At 35.4% G+C, this 26,933-nt stretch overlaps 1 protein-coding gene across 1 annotated transcript in view; it reads left to right on the top strand.

Annotated features, from left to right (window-relative positions):
- Nucleotides 1–25,763, top strand: part of HFM1 (helicase for meiosis 1) — a 39,356-nt gene extending 13,593 nt beyond the window's left edge. The window contains 26 exon segments of the mRNA XM_064455486.1: nucleotides 317–360; nucleotides 449–550; nucleotides 2,611–2,756; nucleotides 4,219–4,313; nucleotides 5,723–5,856; nucleotides 6,767–6,814; nucleotides 9,664–9,744; nucleotides 10,371–10,462; nucleotides 11,293–11,399; nucleotides 11,490–11,537; nucleotides 11,750–11,847; nucleotides 11,936–12,067; nucleotides 14,890–14,975; nucleotides 15,962–16,045; nucleotides 17,053–17,210; nucleotides 17,901–18,004; nucleotides 19,537–19,692; nucleotides 20,122–20,217; nucleotides 20,630–20,748; nucleotides 21,599–21,681; nucleotides 21,838–21,947; nucleotides 23,068–23,166; nucleotides 23,629–23,689; nucleotides 23,936–24,041; nucleotides 24,444–24,601; nucleotides 24,887–25,763. Coding sequence (XP_064311556.1) covers nucleotides 317–360; nucleotides 449–550; nucleotides 2,611–2,756; nucleotides 4,219–4,313; nucleotides 5,723–5,856; nucleotides 6,767–6,814; nucleotides 9,664–9,744; nucleotides 10,371–10,462; nucleotides 11,293–11,399; nucleotides 11,490–11,537; nucleotides 11,750–11,847; nucleotides 11,936–12,067; nucleotides 14,890–14,975; nucleotides 15,962–16,045; nucleotides 17,053–17,210; nucleotides 17,901–18,004; nucleotides 19,537–19,692; nucleotides 20,122–20,217; nucleotides 20,630–20,748; nucleotides 21,599–21,681; nucleotides 21,838–21,947; nucleotides 23,068–23,166; nucleotides 23,629–23,689; nucleotides 23,936–24,041; nucleotides 24,444–24,601; nucleotides 24,887–24,950 — 2,611 coding nt within the window. The 3' untranslated portion in view covers nucleotides 24,951–25,763.
- The last annotated feature ends 1,170 nt before the right edge of the window (nucleotides 25,764–26,933 follow it).

The following is a 26,933-nucleotide window of genomic DNA, read 5'->3' as shown; positions in this document are numbered from 1 at the left end:
TGGTGGTTGAAAATACCCAAAGAATGTATGTTTAAATAGTTATTTTAAGACTATGTCCTTTTGATAGTCTAACATGTGGTTGAAAAGTCAGAACATCCTTAAATGCACAAATGCGGTAGAACTATGGGAAAGTATGTTAAAAATGTACATGTCAAGGGATACATCTTATAATCTTTAGTGGGGTAATAGCGTATCTGGTTTCATGTGAAGCTTTATTTTTGCATTTTAAAAACATACTTGTGTCTTTCTATACTCTGCTTACATTAGTGAATCTGTCTTGTGATTTTGAAGTATTGATATTTTTTGTGTTGCATAGATTACAAAAGTCTGCAAATTCATTGAAAGATTCGAAACTGAGAGGTAAATATAACCTACTACTCTGCTCTGTGAATGAATACTTGCTTGAGTAAACTTAGTCAAGTGATGGGTTTAATTATTTCATTATCAGATCTTTTAATGTATGGTGTGGCTTATCATCATGCGGGTATGGAGATATCTGACAGAAAAATAATTGAAGGAGCTTTTACTGTAGGAGACTTACCAGTACTTTGTAAGTAAATCTAACTTTGAAAGCCTCCTGAGAAGACTGCATGTTGGAAGTGGTTACATTTTATGATTCTATAGTTTGTTTCATCTTTGGAATTACTTTGTGAAATCCAGATCCATGTTTGTGTTTCACATGCACTTTTATGCTGTGAGTATAAGTACACACTGTTACTAAAGATCACAGAAATTTTCTTCTTTTCAGCGTACACGGAGGTCATCCTCCCTCCCACATCTATATAGGTCTGGCCATGTCCACTTCTGTCTTGTACCGCTGAACCGTCCTGTTGAGGTGGAGGTCTCTGCTAGTGTGTCTTTCCTCAGAGCTCACATGATACTTCCTTTCTTTGTGGCTTCCCTGAAGGTAATCTTTTACACCCATGCTTCTTAGATGGGCAGGGTACTGTTTGCAAATTCCCATGCAAGGTGTTTTGACTGATGGGGAGGTTCCTAAGCAAAATTTCATCTGCTGTTACCTGAAATGAGAAGGTATCTGTTTGAGACGTGGTGGTCTTGGAAGATTCAGACCCTATGGAGAATTGTCTGTGTGGTTCACATACAAATCTGAAAGATTAATGAATTTTTTCTTTCCTGTACAATGGTCATGACTCACTTTGAAAATTTAAGGTAGATACCCTTAGAGCAATCTGTCAACCTTGCTAGAGCTGCAACGTGCACAGTAATAAAAAGTCTCTGTACCCCTGCAATCTACTGTACTTTGGCTGCCTGGTGCACTCTGTATGGCTTTGCCATCTGCGGTGCCATTTCTAAAATCTCAGGAGACTGCGGTTGTGCAATTGCTCTTTGCAAAAATAACTTTGAGAGCCTGTGCCTCAGCTGAGCACGATGTGAATGTACATATGGGCTAGCACTGGAAGAATGCAAAGTTGCTTATTGGTACTTAAGTCCTTTGAAATTGAGAGTTTGTATGAATGTTTCAGAATCATCTGAGATACTAGAATTATATTTCTACAACTGAGGGGAAGCTGAAAGAGTGCACAGCATATTCTACTTTATATGTCTGTGAGCATGATGGGGGAGTAGAGTTTTAACACGCCTTTCACAGATACTGCAAAGGGGAAGAATTCTTTGGTCTTGAAATAGGGTGTACATATACTCACAGTGTGTGTGTGCATACGTGTGTGTGTATATATATGCACACGCGCATACATGGACTGAAGGTCTGATTGCACTGGTAAGTAGCGTTTCTTTGCAACTTCTTTATGGCTAAGTCATTTTGCTTTGAAAAATTTCCTAGTTTGCATACCATCGCAATATGAAAAACAATAACGTTCTCACAAGATGATATGGTTATGCTTTTAGTTTAGATTGGATTCTTCTTCTGATGTACCTATACTTACTGATTTTAGGTCTCTCTTTCATTTCATAGAATTGGAAAATTCAGTAATAATTTGTTTTCCAGTGGAATAGTTATATGAGTTGGCCTGTATAGCTGGCTTTTCATGTCAGTTCCTGCCACCCCATATATTTGTTACAGAAAGTGAATTAAAAAAACACGAGTGTGAGATAATTTGCCACAAATTAGACTGGTGTTTTCCACGTGAGTGTGTATTGGTAAAGTATTGTGATAGTGCTGGTGGTGATTCTGGTTTGGTACCATTGGTATAAACAATGTTAATGACTGATGAGTTAAAAAAATACATCTTAAACATATTAATCACTACAAAGCAAGATAAACTTATGGCTGTATTCAAATATCTAGCCACGAAGAAATATGAATAATGTTTTTTCAGTGGATATGTGTTATACTGAAGATGGATTGGATTCTGGACTATCTCCAAATGTTAAGGATTATTTAGATAAAAATATCTGGGATGCAATTTGTTGAAGAATACTTGATAATAAATGAATGCTGATGATCAGCTCCACAGAAATTGTTATGCAAGTACATGCCTGTCATGTACGTTTAATTCTTTTTGGTGCAGAATGCCCACTAGAAAATAAGAGCTCTTAGGAATCAGAATTAGCCACTTATTTGCTGTTTAATGTCTGCCGGACATGTCAATGATGTTCCTCTTGCAATCAATATACTTTAATCTGATGTAGTTACCACTAGCACCTTAGCTATGGGAGTCAATCTGCCTGCACACCTGGTGGTTATAAAATCCACAATGCACTATGTTGGAGGAGTGTTCCAAGAGTACAGTGAAACTGATATTCTGCAGATGATTGGGAGAGCAGGAAGGCCTCAAGTAAGTTCATACTATGTTATACTGATGCTGTCTATAGGCTGATCAGTAGAAACTGTTCTTGGCAAAGAAACTACAATGCTAACAATTTTCCTGTGGCATTTGGTTTTTAAAGGATTGTTTCTAATAGTTAAATTACTGCTGGGTAACTTCTTAATTGACAGAGAAATGTGTTTGCATTTGTGTTGTCCGCTAAAATGTACTGCTTCACCTTGCTTTGGAAAAAGACCTAAATATTACATTTGGGTTGGGTAATGAATGGGGATTAGAGAAAAAGTAGAAGGCTGGCAAACAGCTTATAAGTTGCACAATAAAAATTCTGGAATATCGAATAGTACAGAGAGCAACGTGCTTCTGTTCTAACATCAAAACAAGGCAACATCTAATTAAGTTAGAAGTGGGTTAGTGGGGGGTGTGTGTGTCAGGAACAGTGCCTTCAAAAAGCTATAATTAATTTTGCTTCCACAAGAGGTTGCTGATGCTAAGAATGCTGTGTTGTAGAAAGGGTTTAGGCATTGATTTGGTGTAAAAAGGGGGGAAGGCAGGGCAGGGCAGAATTTAAAAATTGTTATTTTAATTACAACTCTTGAAAGTGCCTGAATCTTTTATGTTAAATCCTACACTTTTAAGTCTTTTAATTTTTGGAAATACAGATAAAGCCTACTATGGGAGATAGCTTACCCCACATTTGTCTTCAGGGGCTGCCTGTATTAGCCACTGTGGTGTGTTGTGTACATGACAGTATTTTATCTGGTCCTAAGACCTAAACTAGTATGGAAATCCCTATATTCCTCTCTTTAACTGATTTTTTTTTTTTTAAGCTAAGTAACACAGGAAGATTTAAAAAGTTTTGACTCAGAATCCCCACTTTAACTTTCTGAGTTAAGACCTGAAATATTTACTGAGATCTGCCTTTCAGTATTACATACACTGACTTAAAAAATGCAAAAGTCCAGAAACTTTGCATACAAAAACCAACAAACCAGTCTAACAAAATAATCTAATTGAGGTGGCTTGAGAGTAGATGATGAAGATTGTAAAAAAATACTGTAAAAGGCTTGGCTGTTCATTCAAGGCTTTCTAATGTTTGGGGATTACTGATGAGAATTCATGTCAGTAAATTATTTCCTGTGGTTGTGGTTAGGAATCCCTTCCTTAGCTGTGGACCTTGTAAGGAGGTCAATAATGGTTCACACTCGTCGTTTCTCAGTGTGTGCCTGTTACGTGTACATACAGGCTGGTGCGCTGACCTGCCCGCTGGCAGTGGCTGGAATCCTGGGTCCTGCTTGCTATCTGGATGAATTAGAGCTTGCCTTTAAGTTAGAGAGGCCTGGGCATTCAACAGCCATTTCAACAAGGATTTTAAGAAAACAGTTTTAACAGTTTCAGCAGATACGTGAGGCATATTCAGCTGGATTTTTTTTCCTAAGAGTTAGAGAGCAGTTTTTGTGGTTTTATTTTTCAGTTTGATACTACAGCTACAGCAGTTATTATGACTCGTTGGAGTACAAGGGAGAAGTATATACAGTTGTTAAGTGGTGCTGATGTAATAGAGAGCAGGTAACTAAGTGTTTTTAATAAGACTATACGGATAGTGGCAATGTTTCATAGTTTCTACAGAGTGTGTTTTTTCAGGTGGGTTTTGGGGTGGGTTCTTTGGGTCTATTTAGAAGAAATTTAAGAAAAATTCAGGGAAAATCAAGCTATTCAGAAGTTAACAGCCTCTGTTTTATCAGCTAAAAATATCTTTAGAACATCTTAAACGTAATTTAAAAAAAGTTATGGATTTCTGCTGGAAAACTGAGGAAACTGAAATGGTACATGTTGCGAAGACAAAAAGCAAGAGTTGAACCCAGATCATGTCTCCGAATTTTTGGATGATAAGAGTCTGGAAAATATCAGACTGCAGAACTCACTTGATATGAACAGAATATCAAGAGAAATACATAGGGAAATGTCATGGATTAGCCCCAGTCAGCAACCAAGCACCACACAGCCACTCACTCACTCCCCCCTGGTGGGACAGGGGAGAGAATCGGAAGAGTAAAAGTGAGGCAGCTCTTGGGTTGAGATAGAGACAGTTTAACAGGTAAAGCAAAAGCTGTGTGTGGAAGCAAAGCAAAACAAGGAATTCATTCACTCCTTCCCATGGGCAGGCAGGTGCTCAGCCATCTCCAGGACAGCAGGGCTCCGTCACATGTAACAGTGACTTGGGAAGACAAACGCTATCACTCCCAATGTCCCCCCTTCCTCCTTCTTCCCCCAGCTGTATATGCTGAGCATGACGTCATATGGTATGGAATATCCCATGGGTCAGTTTGGGTCAGCTGTCCTGGCTGTGTCCCCTCCCAGCTCCTTGTGCGCCCGGCAGAGCATGGGGAGCTGAAAAAGTCCTTGACCAGTGTAACTGCTACTTAGCAACAACTAAAACATCTCCACATTATCACCGTTGTTTCCAGCAAAAATCCAAAACACAGCCCCATACTGGCTACTACGAAGAAATTTAACTCCATCCCAGCTGAAACCAGGACAGGAAGTTAAGGCATTAAAGGGTAAAAAGGGAACTTTGCTCATGTGATTTTGCTAAGGTTTAATTTTTCAAATATATTCAAAATATCAACACTGCACTGTAACTTTTAAATGTATGTAGCTTTGTTTTCTAAATAATTGTGAAACTTCACAGTTGACAGAGGTTTTATTATTGCTTTCTGGACGAATTATGTGTTCTTTACTGCTTTCTGTTGATTTCACTGAATGAAGTGAACAGTTGACAGTAAAAAAAAAACAAAACAAAACCAAAAAAACAACAACAACAACAAAAACCACCCAAACAAACAACCACCAGAAAATTGTTGTGTTTTGGGGGGAGGGGGTTTGTTTTGTATTGGTTTTTTACCAACAATTGTTTTAGTACTTTTTTACTAATAATTGGTAAATGTACTTACTGGTTTTTTTTCTTTTTTTGCTAGCTTGCACAGGCATCTTGTCGAGCACTTGAATGCAGAAATAGTGCTACACACTGTCACAGATGTCACTGTAGCTTTGGAATGGATACGATCAACATTCTTGTACATTAGAGCCTTAAAAAATCCAACTCATTATGGTTTGTGGGGTATTTTTCTTAATTGATCTAAATTATGACACTAGGATATGTTAGATCCGTATTATTTATTTCTTTTGTTTTCTTATGGACTATTATTTCATACGGGGTTGACAACAAGATGTGTAATACAGCCTGTAACATTTTTCAGGACAACAGTTTCAGTTGCTTTAATATAAGTAATAGGAGTTTCAGCATGATATAACATTTAAAAACTACAAAGGAGACATTTACAGCTTCATAACGATCTGTTTCTTTTGATCTTAGTACGCTGGACTATGTATTAATGCAGTATCAAGCCATAATGCACTTCCCAGCACTGAATATGTAACCTGCTGCTAAGAAAAAGAATGTCTAGTATATCGTAGTTTTTCTAAAACTAAGTTTCAGTAATCTTAATGCTGGTGTCTTCAATTTGTCTCGTCCAGAACAGCCTCTCAGTCCCCAGCTCTGACCGTATCTTTTGTTCCTGTCCACTTGCTCTACACCTGATTATGAAGCCATTGGCCACTTGCTGGAGACAATTTTTTTAAGGCTTTATAGATGGGTCTGGAACACAGTACAGCCAGTACTTGATCGGGTGTTACAATTTAGGTGTCTCTCTGCATTCTGAAATAGGAAAACTGTTTGTGAAGTTGCAACTTCTACAACTCTGATATTTTACACAGGGAAATACATATCTGCAGCTTTTACCTTTGCACACCTGTTTGACCAGGCACTTATTGCTACTTAGATACTTACGCTGCATAAGGCTGTTGACTTGTTCCCAGTATAATAAATATTTACAAATTTTCCACTTTGGGGTGTTTGTCTGACTCCCAAAAATCAGCAAATCAGTTCTGATGAGTAATGATATTGAGGAGGAAGTACATCAGTGTATTAGATTAAAAAGCCATTTGTCTATTTCATTAAGGTTTTTCATCTGGTTTGGATAAAATTGGTATTGAAGCAAAATTACAAGGTAAGTGGCTTTTAAGCCTTTTTTTTTTTAAAGTAAAATGTCACATTTTAGAGAACGTTTATCTATGTTTATTATATATCTCCATTAATTTCAATAGATCCATTCACAGAACAAATGTAATTTGCTATGTTGTGGTATTGATATTATTTAATTTTTAATACTTTTGAAACATTATCACTACATTTTGACGGGTGAAAAAGTGTTTTTTTTGTGTAGGGGAAAAAAATTAAACACCTTTACCTGCCTCATCTCCATATACATACTCAGCAATAAAACTACACACAGAGCACTTTAATTTTGATTGCTTGTCATTCTTCCTAATTTTCCTTCAACTGATCTTATTTGCTTTCATTAATTTCTGTAACTATACTTTCAAAAAAGTCCTTTTAAGAAATTGTCATCTTCCATTCATCATAAATTTAGCCTTGAAAAAAAGGATATCAAATGTAAGCACCTTCACCTTGCTTAGAAACAATTTAAATGCGTGATGATAGCATGTTAGACAGCAGTAATAAAGAGCAGGTGGAGAGAGAGAACATGGGGTTTTTTTTAATGGTCTATATTTTTACCTTGGTCATTCAAAAATGCATAAATAATGGGGAAAAGGAATTTCAGAGAACTCCAGAGTGGCAGGTCTTGTCCAGTGATGGACTCAGGGAATGGGAGGATAGGAGCAAATCTTAAATGCTGTATTTTTGTACAGGTAAGTGACAATACTCATATCGTATAGGTTTGCTAATCAGACACCTGGACTGGTGTGATCTGAGAATTCCACTCTCTGACAGCGACGTTTGCATTGGAGATGCGCATTCCAGTGTATTGTTTGCTTGTTACCTGAAATTTGGCCCATGCGGATTGAAGTACTCATTTTGCTCAGGGGCACCTAGGGAAGGCTTGCAGTCTTTCAAAGATTTCTGTGCATTAAGCATTCCGTACAACATTAGCCATATCTCAGATGTATGGATTCAGTAGATCCTCCTAAGAATTATTTTTCTATTTTAATTCCAAATTTAGTTTAAAATTTGCATATGAACAGTAAAGACTAAGAGAATGCAAATACACAATTAAGAACTTGCACTTGCTCTTCAAGTGAGCAGTAATGTGAGAATGAGGCATCCAACTTTACAGATCAAAAAAAAAGTTTAAAAAAAAAGTTAACAGCACCATGTTTTTTCCTGTAATACCATAAAAATTCCCAGAAGACTACTTTTAAGAGGCGGCTTTCTGCGAAGACTTGAATAAAACCCAACTATTGGTTTGGGTTTGTTTGGTTGGTTCTTTTTAATGTTGTGGTTTAGTTATTTACAATTCCATCAGAAAACATACAGCTGACTAAATAGTTTGGGTATCAGTACCTCTTTAAATACGAAACTAGCATACAACTCTTTTTTTTATTTGTTGGAATGTAACTTTTCTAGTAGATCCAAAATAAGTATATTAATAAAAGACACCTTGCTAAGATTGTAAATGGAGTTCTGCAAAACTACAAATGCAGTTTTCTCTCTTCAGCGAAAGTCCTCATGTCCATCATAATTCTGTATATTTGTATACTAGACCGTTTGGAACTTAAATACCTGGAGGGGGCCTGATACATGAAACCATAGACTGATATATGCCCTGAAATTTGTAAAGCCAATACTTGAACTCCCCTTACACATTTATTAAATTTTACACAATTGTGTAGAAAAAATTCGTGGTTGATGTTGGGCTTGGTGGAACTATGCTGAGGTTGTTTATCGTGAAAGGGTTTCAAGGATCCATCTCCAGGAATACACTTAGCATATTCACTGCTGGTTGAAGGCTCCAAATATGAGAGACTTTGACTGTGACTTGCAGATAGGGAAAAAAAGGAGTACTTACCTGTAGGAAGAGTTACCTAGTTCATGTGCTTTTTCAGTTGTTTTCTACCTTTTCCTGTCTTTTAGATGAGGGCATTTCTATTTTTGGAATGTAGATCGAAAGGAATGGAGGGAATGAAGCATGTTATTACCTAAATAAGTCTTTATGGGAGAAGGCATGGTTTGAAGTCAGCTCTAGAGATGGTGCTGGGGTAGACAGCTTCACTTACAAATGCTTTTTAGGTGTGGATTGTATTTCCTTGAAGTGCTCTAATCTTAGAAACAACCTCTTTTTAAAGTTCTTACGGGAGTGAGCTCCTTTTCCCTCCACACATGAAGTATTTTGCTGTAATGTGTATAGTTAGTTATGTTTTCATACATTTCGTGTGCAATGTGAATGATTTCTGGTTGCTGTGGGAACTTCGAGTGCCTTCCCAACTTTCTTTTGAATTCTGAACATTGTATCAATGTAACTTTTGCCTTTTAATTACCTTGGTTTTGAAAAAGAGACAAGGAAAACGCTTTGGTCATCCTCATGCAGATATCCGACTAAATAGGTTTAGTGAAGTACATACAAATGCACCTGATATGGTACGAAAATTTCTGATGAAGGATTCATTAATACCTTTGGGTATTTGAAACTTCAACCATTTAAGTGTTAACACTGTAGCGGAAATCTTTTGTGTAACTACTGCGGGCTCTCCAGTCTGTCATTCAGAATTGAATATGGCAGCCTACATTCTGTGTATCTCGTTCTTTTCTTTTGCTATTTTTGCTTTACTGACAGAGTTGGGTCGTATTGTATCAAATATCTTTCAGTGAGCTTTCCCCAGGCAGAAGTTACCCACCAACCTTAGCTGAAGCAGGATCATATTCTAAAATCTTTGCTCGAGTTCAGTGGAATTACTTTCGTATACATGCATTGCGATTTCATGATGATGTTTCGGGTTTGTACATAGATGAGTTTTTCTGTATGTACTAAAAAGACATATATTTTCAAATTGTTGACAGAACTGTGTTTGAAGAACTTAAATGATTTATCATCTTTTGGTTTGATCAGGATGGATGAAGCAAATAATTTCAAACCAACAGGTAACACTTTTTAAAAATAAACTCATTTCCAGAAGTGATGTTGAGGTAGTAGTGGACTATAAAGGGCCACAGCCATTCTTGTGACCCATTAATAGGAGTACACAAATGTAGTAGACAGTAGAATCTGAGAAACTGTTAGACTAGAGAATATACAAGCAAGTTTCTTTAACAAATAATGGAAGTTCATTCTCTTGATGTTGATCCATGAATAGATCTTCTCTTGTTATTGGCAATTTTGTTGCAGATTAGGAGGAAATTACAGAACATTATCACAGGATAATTGGATGTGACGCAGTGCAGTGAAGGACAGGTTTTATCAATACCTGCTCTTCTCTACAGTCCTCTGGTAGAGGTGGTTTGCTTCTCAGCAACCACAGTTCACAGTCTGGTACATTAGTGGGAATTCACCTCTGTTGGAGAAAACTGTAACACGCGTGTCTCTTTCTGCCACGCTATGATGGGATCAGTAATACCCATCAGACAGCTGGGGGCAATAGCATACTGAGTCGGTGGTGAATCTATAGAGCCCTGTAATAAGAAAATTAATTCAATTTTGTGACTTAAAAAAAAACCTACTAAAAAAGATTAGGGATATTTATTTTTTAAGGTATGTTCTTCTTTTACAGAGACTGGAAGATTAATGGCGTGGTATTATATTGCATTTGATACAGTGAAACAATTTTTCACAATTAAGGGAACAGAGACTTTAAATGACTTGGTAATTTGAACATACATTTTCTTTAAAAAGTTAATTGATTTTAAACAGAATCAAAGATAAGCAAAGTTTTTATTTCTTTTAAAGAGCTCATCCTTTGTTTATATAAAGTTTTAGAGAATACATCTTAATAAATTCCATATGGAGTATTTCTGAAGCTTTGTACTCTGAGATCTTTTGATTTCCAACACTTTCTCCCCTCACTAACCTTGCTTATGAAGATACAAAGTTACCGAAGCTGTTCTGTTTATGTATTAAACACTATTGTTTTATGGTTTACTAGTTATTTTTTATTGTAAGAACCAGCTGCACGCAGAGCAGATTCTACTTTTAAAGGAATGTTACTGTCTTTCTGTTTTAAGTAGTTTTCCTCTGTCAGATAACAGGTTGTTGTTGCTACTGTTCAGTCACAAAACACATTTTGTTTTTAAGCAAATACTATGGTAGAACAGATTGGCCATGAAAAAATGGAATGCCTGTTCTCCTATGGCTGTCTTTGTTACCAAAGTATGAGGAAAGTAAAGTGAAATACGTAACAGCAAAACTATTCATGTTTGCCTTGTATGTCATCAAGTGTTAGCAGTGAGGTTGATTTTTGGATAATTTCAAGTGGAGTAGTAATCTAAAAACTGAAAGAAAAATCTTCCCCTTTTGTTATAGAATAGCCTTTATGGGAAAATGAAAGAAAGTCGTCAGCATTAGAAAGAAATGATTGAACATCTTTTCATGGTCATAGTGTTGAGACAATAAAAATTTTTAAGAGCTTTTTTTTAAAAAAGAAAAGTTGGAAGAAGTGGTAGAAAAATGGCAAAAACAATAAAAAATTGTTACAGATTACAATGATCTCCAACTGCACAGAATTTCTGGATGTCAAGTTAAGAACAAATGAAAAGAAAATACTGAACACTTTGAATAAAGACAAGGACAAAATAACTATCAGGTATAAAAAGTAAATACATTGAAAAAGGGAAGTCTCTTTTTAGTAATAAATAAAATGAATAGCCAAAAATACGTATATTTTCATGCATAGGTTTCCAATGGAGGGGAAGATAAAAACAAGAGAAATGAAAATAAACTGGTAAATATTTTGTTATGTTGTTCCTTTTTATTGAAAAGCTGCCATTTTATGGCTGTTGAAGTCCCTGCTAAAATTTGTATTCTATTCTAGAGGACCAGATCTTGCATTTCATTGTTTCTATTCTAAATTTTCTTTTCCAGTAGAAACTTTTATGTTGTTATACTTTGCTTACAGTATGGCGCTTATACCAAAAAAATATATTTTTTTCCCAGTCTTATTCAGGCTCAGCTAGGATGCATTCCTATTCAAGACTTTACTTTGACACAAGATACTGGCAGAATATTTAGAAATGGCTTGAGAGTTACTAGATGTATGGTAAAATTTGATCATTTTTTTCAGTATATCTAATAATAAGCTATATCTGCTTTGATTAATACAAGTCAATCTTATTTTTACAGGGTTATCTGACTTTCTGGCATCGTGTAAGAACAACTTTTCTGCTTTATTAAACTCTCTGATTTTAGCAAAGTGTTTCAGGTGCAGACTTTGGGAGAATTCACTTCATGTGTCTAAACAATTGGAAAAAATTGGTAGGTACTAGTCAGAAATGATAAAGGTGTAATCTGATGTAGAATCAAAACTCATAATTAGCCTGCTAATTTCTGGGGTGTCTGGTTACATAATTAAATGCGTCTCCTAATTACTCACTTGCCACAATTGAGTACCACAGTTGTCAGAACAGTCTGTCAGAAGTAACCCGTTTAGTAATTTTCTTCAGGCTTCCAAAGTATTTCAGTTGTTCTTTTTTCTTAATGTTCATCTCAGTATCTTGGGCATATTCCACGTTCGTGTGATTGCGTCTCTCTGACGAGGCTGTGCCTTCCCTTCCAAAAGCTGTCACTGTAGGTCCTCTTACTCATTGGCATGAAAGCCCTTTAATTTGCATTGACATGGACAGGAGTCACAAACAGAAATAAATGTACTGTGTATGAGGTTCTTATACACATGAGGATCACAACTTTATTATAATCTTCTTCCTAACACTGCATGCTGTTACTGGATGAACTTCTGGCTGGAAGTACAGACTCGTCATAACTATTTGAAAAGGAGTTCAGAAATTTTGGAGTTCTCTGTATTGCAAAAATGTAGTTATACTTGTTTGAGGTAGTAGTATAGCTTCCTGCTTTGACGTCTGGTCTTATCATACCTTCATGCTTCCAGAATTCGCTGCAGTGTTCTCTGTATTTCTTCTTTAAAGATACATCTACTCTGTAGAAAACAGTTTAGTACCAAGATCTGCAAACTAGTGAATAGCTAAGCCAGAAGATCCATATGGTGCAGTACGTGAGAGCCTTGCCAGCTCAGGTGCAGAGGCTGTATTTCTTCATTCATGTGGATGCAAAGGGAGGGACAGGGCTTGTTAGCTTGTGCACGGCACAGTACGGCGTGGTGGGAACCCATTTATACTACTTCTGGATCTGTGCCCACTTGCGCACGGTCATCGGAGGAGTCTGCCTCATGTTCAGCATTTCTAGGCGGTTAGGAGGAATAAACACGTCACTTGCCGTGTAGACAAATCCTTTCCTGTACACCACATTCGACAGAATAAAGTCAGTTTTAGTTTTTTAATAATAGAAGTGCTATATATACACACATCTCTGTCCTTCTTTCCCTTTTTTTTATTTTTTAATTTTTTCTTAGGCTGTCATTGTTCTTGCAGCAATATGTTGCAAAGAATTGCTAACTTTCAAAGTTTCATTTGTTCTGCTCGCAGGCTTCTTTTGAACTGTCTGCTGACAGTTCACTCTCTTTTCATGAATCAAATATTGAATTGATGCCTATATTATGTCTGATTCTTGATCTCTGTCATGCTGTAGCTGCTAAGCTTAGTCTCTGTCTTTGTGAAGTGAATTGTGAAGTGAAATCACAGAAATTTACTGATACCATGTAACATATTCAGAAATCGCCAATCTTTGAACTCTTAGTATGTTTTTTCTGAATCCTAAAGAAGCCTTAGTAATCAGCAGACTTCCTTTATAATAGTGACTGTTCTTCAACTGACATTTGGCCTTACTGAGATTGAGCATTCATGTGAATTCTTACTGTGTTTCTACAACTATCTCAATTTGTTACTCCTGTCCAATAATGATGCTCCCTCTTGTTGCTGTATGATATACTTAATTTCTTTTTACTTGTTCTGACAGACAGGATAACAATCAGTTGCTGTACAGGATTTTATGACCTTTACTACTTGCTCAGTTTGATTTCCACCTCCATTTTTTTCTTGCTCAGAAATAAAGACAAAAAGTCTCACTTATATCTTGTATTTTCTTTACTGGTGGAAACCCTTCTGCAGTTTTAGGAATTAGGACAAAAGAGCTAGTCTTCAGCTTCATTTATAAAGACACAAGGCAACAGCTCTAACTGAACTAGCTGCAGAAGTAATAAGAGAGAGACTAAAGACTGTTTGCTTCGGCAACGGAGGGGGAGATAGTAGAAGAGGCTTTTCCTAAGTCAGACCAAAAGGGTGTTCAAATATACATAAAAGGACAAAAGGTCTTCTGTTTCTCTAAATCATTAAATTATTGCGTTGAAATGAGTCTTTTCTTAGAATATTGCTGTAATGTCTTCCAAGAAGCAACCTAAGAGTCTCTTGAGAGGTCTCCCACTTAATTTTCAGATCTCTTTTACTGTTTCTACAGAATTACATATGAAGAATCCACATATTCATTCTAAGTCTCTTTTATCTATTGCAGTAATTGTAGTAGGCTTTAGTTCCAGGTAAGTGGAATACCTTTTCATATGCTGGGATGACACTAATTCTCACTGGAAGTTTGAAAGAACTAGGAATCATGAAGAGGGATAAGATTCTCTACCAGTCTGCTTTTGTGGCTGAAAAAGCCATGGGAGAATTTTTTGCTAAATCTGCAAAGACTCCTGGAAGATTATAATACATTGGGGGGGGGTTAATTTTATTATTTGCTTGCCTAAAAACATTGGGATCCTTATGACTTCAGCATAGTTAAGTAATTCCTTGGATAGGGAATAAAGAATGCTGTGACGTGCTTTTTTTCATCATATGTATGCAGAACACATTTCTTGACTCTTGTAGAAAGTGATTTATAATCTGCTTTACTCTAGAAAATGTAACTAAGAATTGTCAGTATTGAAATGTTGAATGTTTTCATGTTTGATTTGTATCGCATTTCTTTTTACTAATGGATAAGTGAAATTAAATAATACTAAAATATTTAACTGAAAAGAAATTTAATTAATTGCTGGGCAAAAAGCTGGGACAGACGTACTATAAAATGATTTCTGCTTTGGTTTTACCTGCTATAATGCAGTTGTTGAGAATAATTTGAGATTAGTGATTGTCATTTAACAGCATAAAACTTAAATTTTTTCACAGGAGTATCACTGTCAAACGCTATGGTAAATGCTGGGCTGACATCATTTAAAAAAATAGAAGACACAAATGCCAGGGAACTTGAATTGGTAATTTATTATTTTGTAGGCAGATAAATATGATAAGGAAAACATTGAGTATAAATACAGTTACCAGTAAAAGCGGTATGGTTAATATATATCTGCTATATGATTGTCAGCAAAATTGAGTATTTTAAGTGGTTTATTCATTTACAGTAGTGAATTAAAAAAAAAAATGTGGCTACTGCTATTTTCCTAGAAAATACTTATGATGATTTGTTACAGCAAATTTAATGTGGATGATTTCACTGATTCAGCTAGTTTTGGAAAGCAGTTGCTTAACTATGTAGAAATAAATAGTTAATATGGTTTGAAACAAAGGACAATATGCATTTCCCTTTTAGGAGTGTTAGAAAAAATACAAAAGAGAATATATATTTCAGTGTCTCTTAATGTATGTTACTGATGAGAATCCTGGATTTCCATTATTGCTAGTTTTAGTTAAAGATAGTCATAGAATAAAATTTTTCTGAATTATCTATAAAGCACATCTTGTTTTAGGAAAGTTAGATTTTCCCCCAGAACAAGTTCTTTGGCTCTGGGCTTCTGTTCTGAGGAAACTGTTTTTCCAGTGTTCTGGAAGATGTAACAGATTTCTAAAGGAAAAATCTCTTACGTGGGTTTTTCTGTTTTGGCTTTAGGAATTTGATTTCTCTTTTCTGCCCCCATTTGTAGTTGCCCTAGCTTTAGTCAAAACAAAAGACAGGAAAACATAGAAGAGTCATCTCATATAAAACCTGAGTGGTTGGGTTTTGAGGTCATTGGCTAGGTCATTGGCTGTTACCTGAACAGAAGTAGTAGCAACATGAAGAAATATTGAAGTTTTGTTTTGGTTATGTTGCATTTCTGGGCATGACTGACAGTGGAGAACCAGGAGTGATAAAGGCTTTTGTTGGTAGCGTAATTGCTCTGGTGACTTTGATTCCTTGGCTTTACATTTCTCTTGGAATCTCTGATCAGCTGAATGTATCAGAAATGAAATTAAATCTTTGCAGATTTTAAACAGACATCCTCCTTTTGGAAACCAGATAAAAGAATCTGTTTTGCACCTTCCAAAATACGAACTTGACATTGAACAGGTAAATGCTTTTCTACTTATTTATGGTTCTATGCTGAGTTATTAAATGAAAGAGCAAATACTGGCTTAAAGAAATTCTGAACCTTTGCTGATAGAAGATTACATAATATTGTGGCCTCCTTCCACCTTAGCATGTACAATCAAACTCTTAAACATCGAAGGAGAGACTTGGAATAGACATCAGTAGACAAGCAAGTATATTCCACATTCTAGAGTTATATGTGTTCTGAGAGGTCTCTTGTATCTTAAATTTAAATAAACCCTAGAGACAGGAAAACATCCATATAAAACTTACTGAAGAAGCATTAATTCATGTATTTTCTACATCACGCTTAGGAATATAGACAAACAGTAAATTGTTACATTAACCTAGCTGGTACCCTTTCAAAGGAAGGACGCAATTCAATGTGCAGTTAAGAGCTTTGAGGTTCTGATATGCATTTTGGCTTCAAAGAGGTCACACAGCCACTCTACCTTTCTGAAATGCAAAATTTGAAAAATAGCCTTAAAGCGTCTTGTGAAGTTAGTACAAATGAAGACACCTTTGAAGTTAAAAACTCAATAAATGTGTGAAATACTACTGTTATAACAATCAGTTCTAGTTTAGCTTTTCATTTGACATAATACCAGATGAGTATCTCTAAAGGTTTTCTCAGAAGAAAGATTTAACAACTATAGATATCTTATAGAGGAATGTGGGATGCCAAAATATACCTGGTTTTCTTCTTTCATCTTCCTCTTTGCGTTGGACAGAGGAGGATTTTAGAGGGGCTTAATGTAGACTGTCTTTTTTTCTCAATACTTAATAAAATTTAGGTTATTCAGCTATGGGCAAGTTAGTACGGCATGATAGTGTCTAAGAACAACAAATAAAAACTGTACCACAAATTGAAATTTCTTGAATCGAGCTTTTGTGCTTGTACCAACACTTAAAAATTCATGGAGGGGCATATATTTTATTTTGCATGTTTTAGCAGTTATGTCGTCTTCTATATAATTTTTTCCTAGCTTCCAAAATACAGTGATACATTGGCTGAAATCTTAGTAACCGTCAAATTAACAAACTATGAGCAGCTACAGACAAAGAGAACAGCGACAGACTTCCACTATGTTACATTGGTCATAGGAGATGCTGACAACCAAGTCATTTTTAATCAGAAAATTACGTATGTATGATCAGGTTTTTTTGCCTCGCATCTTTTACGGGTGCTGGATTTTAATCCTTTCTGTGACTTGCAGTTTTTGCAATACTTTCAACTGATGCCAAATGGTACAAAATTATTCTTTATCCTACAGCATTTTCTGATCATTGTTGTCATTTAAAATGCTGCACAAGATTCGGAAACCCCCAAAACATGCCAGTGTGCTTGTCAGTACAGAGTATGTGGAAATACCTGTACAAGACTCATGTCATATTATGGAAGTTGTAATAATTTCCACGAAAATACAAAACAAGTAAAATACCTATTAAAAAGATATATTCTCAAGTTGTTACTTACTCCCTTTAGCTATATTTCTTTAATTATATCGTATCATCAAAATTGTTTTTCATTAGAGATGGAATTAAATTCTGCAGTTGGCTAGGATATGCTTGGAGCAAATCGGAAAAGAGAAACAAAATCTTTCCCAACTGCGTGACCTCCACGTGAGTTCTGGCCGAGGTCTGGCACTTTTGCCAGAACTGATACTGATCTGCAGGATCCTGGCTCTTACAGCCATAAATCATGTATTATTGGAAGGTTATTCTTAGGCCGCTTATCAAGCAAAATCCAAGAACTAAGAGCGAATAAAGGCTCTTTCACTTGTTTCCAGATGCCATAGTCTACAGTGTTGTTTTCATTGCCCATACATTACAGGGATTCTTTGCTGCTGAAAACTGGAAATTGGACGAAGAAAATTGATGTGAAAAGAGCTCTTAAATCAGAGGACATTAGTATACATTTAATTAGTTCCGATTATGGTAGGTTGATTGGTATGCTTTTAAGTTTAAAACAACTGTATAAGAATTTTGAATAAATTATTAAAACATATTAAGCTATAAATATAATAAAATTAACTGAATTGGAAACAAAATTCTGTTACTTTTTGTTTTTTTAACTGGATTGAGTAGTACCCAACAGTCCTAACTACCTATCTGTTTGTTTCATTTGCTGGCATATTAATAAACTGGGGAACATCAAAACTGTTACTAGGTGGGTGATAGTATTTTGCTCTGTTGATACAGATTAGGATTCTGTTTTGCCCTTCACCTTCCAGTTGAATTAACTTTCAGTAAGGATAACCTATCAGCTTGGTAGGTTATGTATGCTGGGAAGAGCTGTCTTTGTGAATGGTTAGGTTTTGCACTGTGATAAAAAATATTAGATATGGATTCATCTTCAGTAGCAAGAAATTTCTACAGTGGAAAATTTTGTGCCTTAACGTGTGTAGATTTAAACATTGGTCCCCTTGGTGTCAATTTCCATAGAATTAGAACTATAGCTGCAGATGAGGAGAGACCATGATGACCTTGGAATGTAAAACTTTGAAATACAATTTAAAAATAAACTGACTGTATTAAATTCTGACATCATGCCCCACCTGTAAAGAAGAGCCCTGTGTGCTAGATTAACTGAAGTGTATCTGGTGCTTCCATTATAAACATTGAATATTGAGACTATTACAATTATCAAGCCTGGAATAATCTGTATTCCTATGGCTAAACCTGTGGCTCAGGAAAAAGGAGGGTTTTCTAACCAAATAGAGATGAAGAACAAATAGTCCTTTTATTACTGCTTGACTATCTACAAGTTGTACTGAGTTCAGTAAAACTCAACAGTTAATTTCTCTGAAATTGGTAACAGTGAAGTTAGACTTAAAGCAAGTCTTCCTAGACCCTACTTACTTTAAAGTCTGCTTGTGTTTCAGACCTGAAGGAAATCTCTCATTCTTTAAAAGCCTGTCTGGATTTCCAGCAATATTTGCCTAATAAAGACTAAAATACTCTTTTTTACAAATGGTGTCTCTCATACAAGATATGATCTCAGTACAAGATTCATATGAATCTTGGCTTAATCAGAACTAGAACTATTATTAATACTCAACTTAAAGTACTATCAACGTACTCATTTTACACCTTTGCCAATACAGAGCTGCTGATATGCCTGTTACACAGACTGCAGTACAATTTTGGAGTTAAAATTATATCAGCGGTGCAAAGCCATAGATAAATGTAGTTTGAAAACAATACAGAAGAATTCTGTTAAGGGGACTAATTTTGTTACTCATCTAGTAACCATGTCTTTAATTTTGAAAATGTTTGGGTTTTTTAATCTCAATCATAAATAATCCATCCATATATAATAGTGTGCTTTTAATGGTACATTATCTTAACAATTTTCCCTGGTCTTTAATAAACATTATACTTTCTTAAACTCTTTAGAAAACTAAAAGTAGTCTGTAGTTTAGAAACAGTTTATAGCAATTTTAAATATTTTTGTCTTTTTCCCACAGTTGGCCTTGATCTACAGCAAGCATATACAGCCTTTTACTTAACACGAAAAACAGAGGGAAGCAAAGTGGTTACAAATCAAAACCTGAAAGCTCAGTCTTCACTTGATATGTATTATGGCTCACCACAAGGTCTGCCAGCAGCAAGAGTAGATACAGGTGAACGGGCAGGTCACGACATCTGGCTAATACCAAAGTCAACAGCAAATTGAATTCTGCTTCCAGTAGAGAGCTAGATCGTTATTTGGCCATACTGTTCCTTTCTCAAGTATAACAAAATTACAGTGCTGCTGCTTCCACTTGTCAAGTAGTACAGTGCAATTCTTTGATTAATTTGAAAAAATAAGAAAAATCATGGTTGTTTGATATCTAATATTACTGCTTGAATTTGGGAATGTAGTAGTGCCTCTCTTTTGACTAATTTCTTTCCATTGATTAATTCCTTTGGGAGCAGCCCAAAGTTTTGTTGAAGGCAGCAAAATTCTTGTGACCCAGATTACTTCTAGCCCATCTTTTACTGCATGAAGTACTCTCTCAGTGATACATGTGAAATAAAAAAATGAGCATTTCTGTACTATATTTATCTAGGAGGCAGATCTAAACAAGAGATTACCTACAAAAAATATGGAAACAGAGAATGCAACCATCGCTGTAAAAATAAAGATGTGTGTGGACATGACTGCTGTGAGTTTCATTAAATCTATTTCTGTTACTTCCAGACAAATAAAATTTAGAATAGCTTCATTTATACCAATAGCTACATTAACAGAAGCAATGTCAGCAAGAGAGTCAGGCATGAGTTGTTGCTATGATGCAGTCATAAAAGCAGAAATAAAAAGCTTTGTCAGTAACACTTTTATAGGCACTACAATGATTAATATTTTTCAGAACATCTAGCATGAGATTTAAGAGCAATATCAAGCTTGTTACACTTCTGTATAAATATTGGTGCGTTAAATCTTTTAATTAGTGTGTTAAATCTTTCAGGATCTTTTAATAAAAGATAACTGAGCTTAGTAGCAGAGTTTTCATTGATCTGGAAAGAATTAGGATTTATCCCTTCTAAACTAATCTGAAGATTAATTCCTTTTCTCAGGTAAAACTGGAGTGCCTCCAAAGTCTGAGATGAATGGAGATGCAAAGTTTTCTTCGTACCTAGCTGATTTAAGGAGCAGGAACTCAATTTCGTCTGTACCCCCAGTAAAACGGTTAAAGGTTCATTTGAATACAGTCAGCTATTGAATAGATTTATTTTAATCTATCATGTATTTGTATATATTAGTTTGCAGAGAGAATTTTAGAACTAAATACGAACATTCAGGTTTGTCTTTTCTGTGTGGGATGCAAAAAGCAAAGAAGTACAAAGGTACCAAAGGTCCAGGAATCTTTGAGAGGTTCTGCTGCTGTTTGGAACACTTCCAGTGATCCACTTCTGTGCACGTACTCTGTTTTGCCTGTCATGGCATTTGATAGATTGTGGTGGGTGAGGTGCAGAGGCATCGTTGGAAGGTACTGTACTGGGACTTGGTTTTGGCAAAATACAACCTGGATGAAAACAAATATGGTGTTCATCAGAGCACTGCTACTAAGGGATCTTTTTGTATTGACAGGGAGATCCACTTGTTTGTCAGAAAACCACCTACGTTAGGTTTTAACCTGTGAAAGACTTCATGGCTTACGTTTTGTCCCTTTGAGTGTAGTACTAAATTAGTTCCTTCTGCAGCAAGAATGGCATTGGAGAGATTGGGGTGTTTTATTTCCTCCTCACAGTTTTTTTGCTTGCTTGTTTGCGATAGAGAATGATTTAGCCTTTAGCTAATACAGATGAGAGGTAGTGATAAGTAGTCTGACTTTGCCAGGGTACTTGCTAACTCCACTACAAGCACGTCATTCAAACCTTTTTAACTGATTACATTAGATAAGCAGACATCAGAGAGATTTTACGGATGATCTTTAAAAATTGTGCTACTTGAAACAGTATTAATGATGTGATTAAGATTGTTTAAAGAACAATGGTTTTCAATACGTTTATATCTTATCAGTTACAACAATCTGCTTTCTTTAGATGCAGATGTTAAATCAAGCTCAAAACGTGGATCTCAAACAATTTGTTTTTACACCTAAATCTTTGTTGCCGGCATTGCCAAGGTACTGATTAATATAAGTAACAAAAAAGAAATCTGTCTTATTTTAGATAGTATGTTAAGTTGTAACAACTAAAATATGTTTTCTCAAGAAAATTATTTTGCAACTTTCTGCAACCGTTTTACTGACGTGTCACCAATTTCTTTTGTTTTTTAATAGGGCTAGCAACGAACAGTTGTCTTCATCACCTTCAGTGGAACAGGTAGATACTGTTAATAGCTTAGGAGGATCTCAGAAACAACTTCAACCCTGGAATTTTGGAAGGAGTAGTAAGTTATTGCTAATGTTTGAAATTACTGGTTTTGCTGTTTTGATTTGAATATACCTGTAAACTCAAATTTGTTGAAATCACTACAGCAACCACTGTAGCGTTATAAAACACTGGATGTATAGGGAAACGTAAGGGCCTGAATTGGCTTTTTCTGGTATCGGTAAGAATTTCTAATGTAAATCTAATAATCTAAATGTACATTTAAATAGAACGGTAATGAATATATCAAATATATGAAGGTCAAAATCTGTAAGTACTTCCTGAAAGGTAATACTGTAATGTATTTCCGCTGAAGCTGCTTGTCGTACAAGAGGTAATTTACCACTATATCTATACATTTTCTTCTTTTCCCTTTCTGCTGGAAGAAGTTAGTGAAATACGAGCTTTTGTTTGGTAGGTGACAAAATGTGACCGTTCAGTAACTGAGTTCATAACTAGTAAAACATCTCTATCTGGAAAAAGATTTCCTCTTTCTATTTCACTTCCATGGGAGAGGCCACAGATGTTTTTACGTTTGATGTTAAACGATCAGTCTTCATTGTCAGTATGTAACTGTGATGTTCTCCTCACTGCGTGCCTTTTGCCGTTGTATTTGGTGACAGTAGATTGATGTGAGTCAGGTTTTGATTAACCAAATTAATAAGTAGCAACTCCAGTGTCTATATCACACTCAGATGTATAAGAAACACTCTGCTGAAATAAATTGAAACGTTTTTTAGTTCATACTGCCTTAAGTGTTGGCAGCTATACTGCATAATTTCATTTTTACTTAATATTTTGACAATGGGATTGCAATCCTATTACTTTAAATAAATGTTTCATGTTTTCCTGACATACTAATTTACCTGGTATAGTTGTTATCTAGTCTTAAGACGGAAGACTATTGCATAGCCATATCATCAGTTGCTGGGGGGGGCGGTTAGTGTACAATATGATTGTGTTAAAAGGATAAAGTCATGGAAGACAGGTGGATATTCCAGTATAGTTATAGTCTATGCTCAAGAACATCTTGAGGCAAATCAAGAGGCAAGAGACAACGGCATTAAAAAAAGTTAAAGAATCTGAATCTTTAATGCATAACTTGACCGATACAGGTAAAAGCAGATCTTGTTTTTCAGATTCTTTGGATGTGGACTTTGAACTGAGAGATGATGTTTGGGATGATATTGATGATGAGAAATTAGTATTTGCTAGCAATTTGGCCAGCAGAGAATTAGGTAAGGTTATTTTAACAAAATTCTTTGTTTCCTACATGCAAATTATTTTCCAGGTTATTATTTGATAATAATTTATTATAGTATACAATGAATAGAACTATATGAAATTTTTTGGTTGATTGACTTGACCGCCAGGTTTATTACTCTTACCTTGAATGGCACCAGTATTGAGACAAATCTAATACAGAAGGGAGAGTTGAGAAAAGTCATAATGAAAATTTGTTGGATGGCCTGCGACTGCATATTTGTTAATTTATCTGACCGCTTATCTCTGCTTATCTTTACCTTAGCCCAAAACCCACAGAAAAAATATTTGAAGTGTTAAGACATTTGAATAATTATCAAACTATTATTTATCATATTATGTAAAATGTTTACAAGGGGTTTCGGCTATTTTGTGACTCCATTTTTACAACGTTCATTTTTATATGGAACATGGAAATATCTGCCTTCAAATTCCAGATGAGCATGAGCCACTTTGCCAGTACACAAGAAGCAACACCACGAATGACATTTCAAAAGAGTAAGCATTATATATTTTACTACAACTTATTCAATTAAAAATATTATCTGTATTTCACATGTGTCTGTATAATTAAATATATAGAAGGTTGCTCACTCAAAAATCAGTGAAATTTCAACTTTAAAAGCTATGAATTGTTGAATAATTTTAAGTGTGGAGGGAAATAAATATAAAAACCGGAACACAAAAGTAAATAATTTTGCACTTCTGTAAAAATACTTACATTATTCAACTTGGTATTTTCAGTTCATGCACGTTACAAGGTGAGACCAATATTCAGAACTCAGTTGTTTCTATGGTTAATAGCACATCAAAAGTGAATTTATCTGTACAGAGTGGAAATATCAATATGGTGAGTAAAAATCTTTTGATAACGGAATCTCCTATAATTAGAGCATTTGATGTGTAAATATATTTACCTTATCTGACTTATGAATCCGTTTGGACATACTGAATTCCTGAACTTTTCTGTGTTGTCCAAACACGCATACATTCTGTGTACAGTGCGATATTCATGATACAAAGAGCCAGTACCTGAATTTACTTGATATAGCATGATTTCAAAACTGTTTACTCTATTTGATTGTGATTCTGCAAGTCATCCAAGTATCTAATTATATGTATCATGTGCTTGTTCTTTGTCAAAAAACATAATATCAATATAAATATCTGTACTATGTACTACAACAGTCTGGCAGTTTTTCTTTTGGTTAGTTATTTTAACCACATACACTTTTTAACATTTATATTGCAGTTCAGTTTTCAAGAAGAAAAGCATTCAAATCCTTCACAAGAGCTGAAAAACACAGTCTGTTCTTCGATCTCAAAAATAATCTCAGACTCTTCTACATTCTCTAGGAAAGAGGATTTTTTTATTTTCACAAAAGAACAGGAAAGAGAAGTGGATCCCAGGTAATAAAAAGTTGTGTATGTTTTTCTGTGGCCTCTGTGTTCCAGTGCTTAGTTCTTCATGGAACACAAGACCTTTAGGCGATGTGTTAATTTATAACATTGATTTTAAAAGGATGAGTTTTCACAATAATAGTAGCAATTAAGTTTTCTTAGAAAGGAAGCGACTTTAAAATTATTTTGCTTATCTTGGTATCTCTTGACTATACTTTGTATGTGGTTCCTGATTTCATAGGTTTTGATGTACTATACCTAATTTAATTTTTTTGTTTGCTTAATCTTCATTAGATATCTTCTTGATGAAAGCAATGACGTCAAGCCCTTTCTCGGAATATTTGATGGCATTTTATAAAACATGGAAAAAAAACTTACACTTGTTTTTAGTGAAGCCTTCATATCCAGTTAAGAAAATTTTATTTCTGTTGTATACCTATTTACCAATAGCTGGATTGCTGCACAGAGTAGATAATTTAAAAAACCTGATGTCTAATTTTTGGAATTCTAGGCATATTACCTCAGTTTGAAAAGTGCTTCACTATTTCTTTGACCTTGCTGTTTTCAGGATTACAAATAAAAATACTGGAATGTGTCAAAGGAGAATAGTTCTCAAACTGAGGGGGCTTTTATAGATAAAGTAAAAATCACATAAGGGGAGGTAAGCTGTTTGTTACCTGCCCTGTTCACAGGTACTCTTTAAATGAATGAAAGACTCTTTCCTCGGAAGTTTCTTAATGATTTTTGGGTTTGTCTTTCAGTTTCTCCAAATCTGGATTTTTCATAGCACTGATTCTGTAAAATAATTAGATTTACAAGTAAAAGCAATAGAATGGTAAGTTATTCCAGACTGTATTCCTTTTGATGGTGCTATCAACTCGTTAATAAAAAAGTGCAGCTTCCTTCAAGCAAATGTGTTTCCAGACTCTCAACAAACCAGTTGTAGAATGTTTATAAACAATATCCTGTTTTGCTGTTGACTTTGACACCCGAGGTCATAAAATGGACATTTGTGCGCCCCGGTACAGATTTAGGCAACCAAGCGTTGGATTTGGGTATCTTCTTGTAGCTCTAGTGTTTGAACAGTAGACCTTTGCAAGTTCAATAGTTACAAAAATACATTATATTGCCTAAAATCCAAGAGAATGTTAATTTTCACTGTTAATTTTTCAAGATGTGTGGAATTAAACTATTAAAATCACACATGGAACCTTGGCTGTCTGTTCTTGCAACATCATTTGTGGTGTGCCCAAATGCAACACAAAGCTGAGCTTCAAATGCAACCATGTTCTCCTGCAGTACCTGCTTGTATTTTTCTCAGCTGACAACATTTTACGTGACTCCAGTGTTTCCTTGCACTTCTGACTTACTTTCTGGTACAACTCTCTGAAATGAAAGAAAGGCCTAGCACAGGCCGCCTCAGTGTTCACCACTTGATATGTTTTTGACTGTGCAATTTCCAGCAGGCCCAAGCTTATAACTAACTCGCTTTGCTGTACCTCAAATATTTCATTGCATCTGGAAGTTAGCAGTATAGATGTCTTTTTGTCTCCATTTACACAGCAACACAAAGCTGAGCTTCAAACATGGAAAACAGGAGAGGAAGGAAACCATATAATCTTGTGATTATATCATTTATATAATTTATATAGTCTTGTGATGATACAACTTGCAACTTTCCAAAACCTCACTCATCTGCTGGTTGCTCAGGCCCCACCTACAAATTAGGCGTGCTTCTGATGGCAGGTGCAGCACGTCTTCCTGCTAGTCTGCACGAAGCTCCTTCTAAAGGTTCTGAACTGAGGTAGCGACTGTAATGGAAGCTGATTGTGCTTAACTCTTCATAAAAGTTAGTAAGATAAGCTTCTACTTATTTCTCTCTGCTAAGGAAGTATCTTTTCAAGATGGTTTTTGGCCCCATTTCTACGCTAAAGGTGTATTTCAATTTTTCTGTGAAAAATTTTGGTAGTTTATATAATGTCTAGAAAGTAATTTATGTCGTTGCCATTTTTGCTTCTTTTTTTTTTTTGTATTGTCTAAATATAACCACTTGGTTTTATTTAATTTATAGAAGCAGGTTTATATTTAAACTATCACTTCAAAGAAAATTATCCTTGCAGGCAGGTATTTTATTTTCCTCTTAGCATTCCCCAGTGCAGGGGTTCAGTAGTTATTATGGTTTATTCAGGATTCAGGCCGATTAGTTTTCTGATACTGTATTCAAATTTTTCCTTTTAGTTTTTACAAGGCTTTAATTTCCAGTTTGGTCCATAGTCAGAACGCGTGTTAACAAACACGTTTCAGTACTTTCAAGACTATTCAGAGTACTTTGCAGATGGTT

The sequence above is a fragment of the Phalacrocorax carbo genome, chromosome 6 (genome assembly GCF_963921805.1).
Source record: "Phalacrocorax carbo chromosome 6, bPhaCar2.1, whole genome shotgun sequence".
Classification (NCBI taxonomy): domain Eukaryota; kingdom Metazoa; phylum Chordata; class Aves; order Suliformes; family Phalacrocoracidae; genus Phalacrocorax; species Phalacrocorax carbo.
This window is presented reverse-complemented; position numbering and strand designations above follow the sequence as displayed.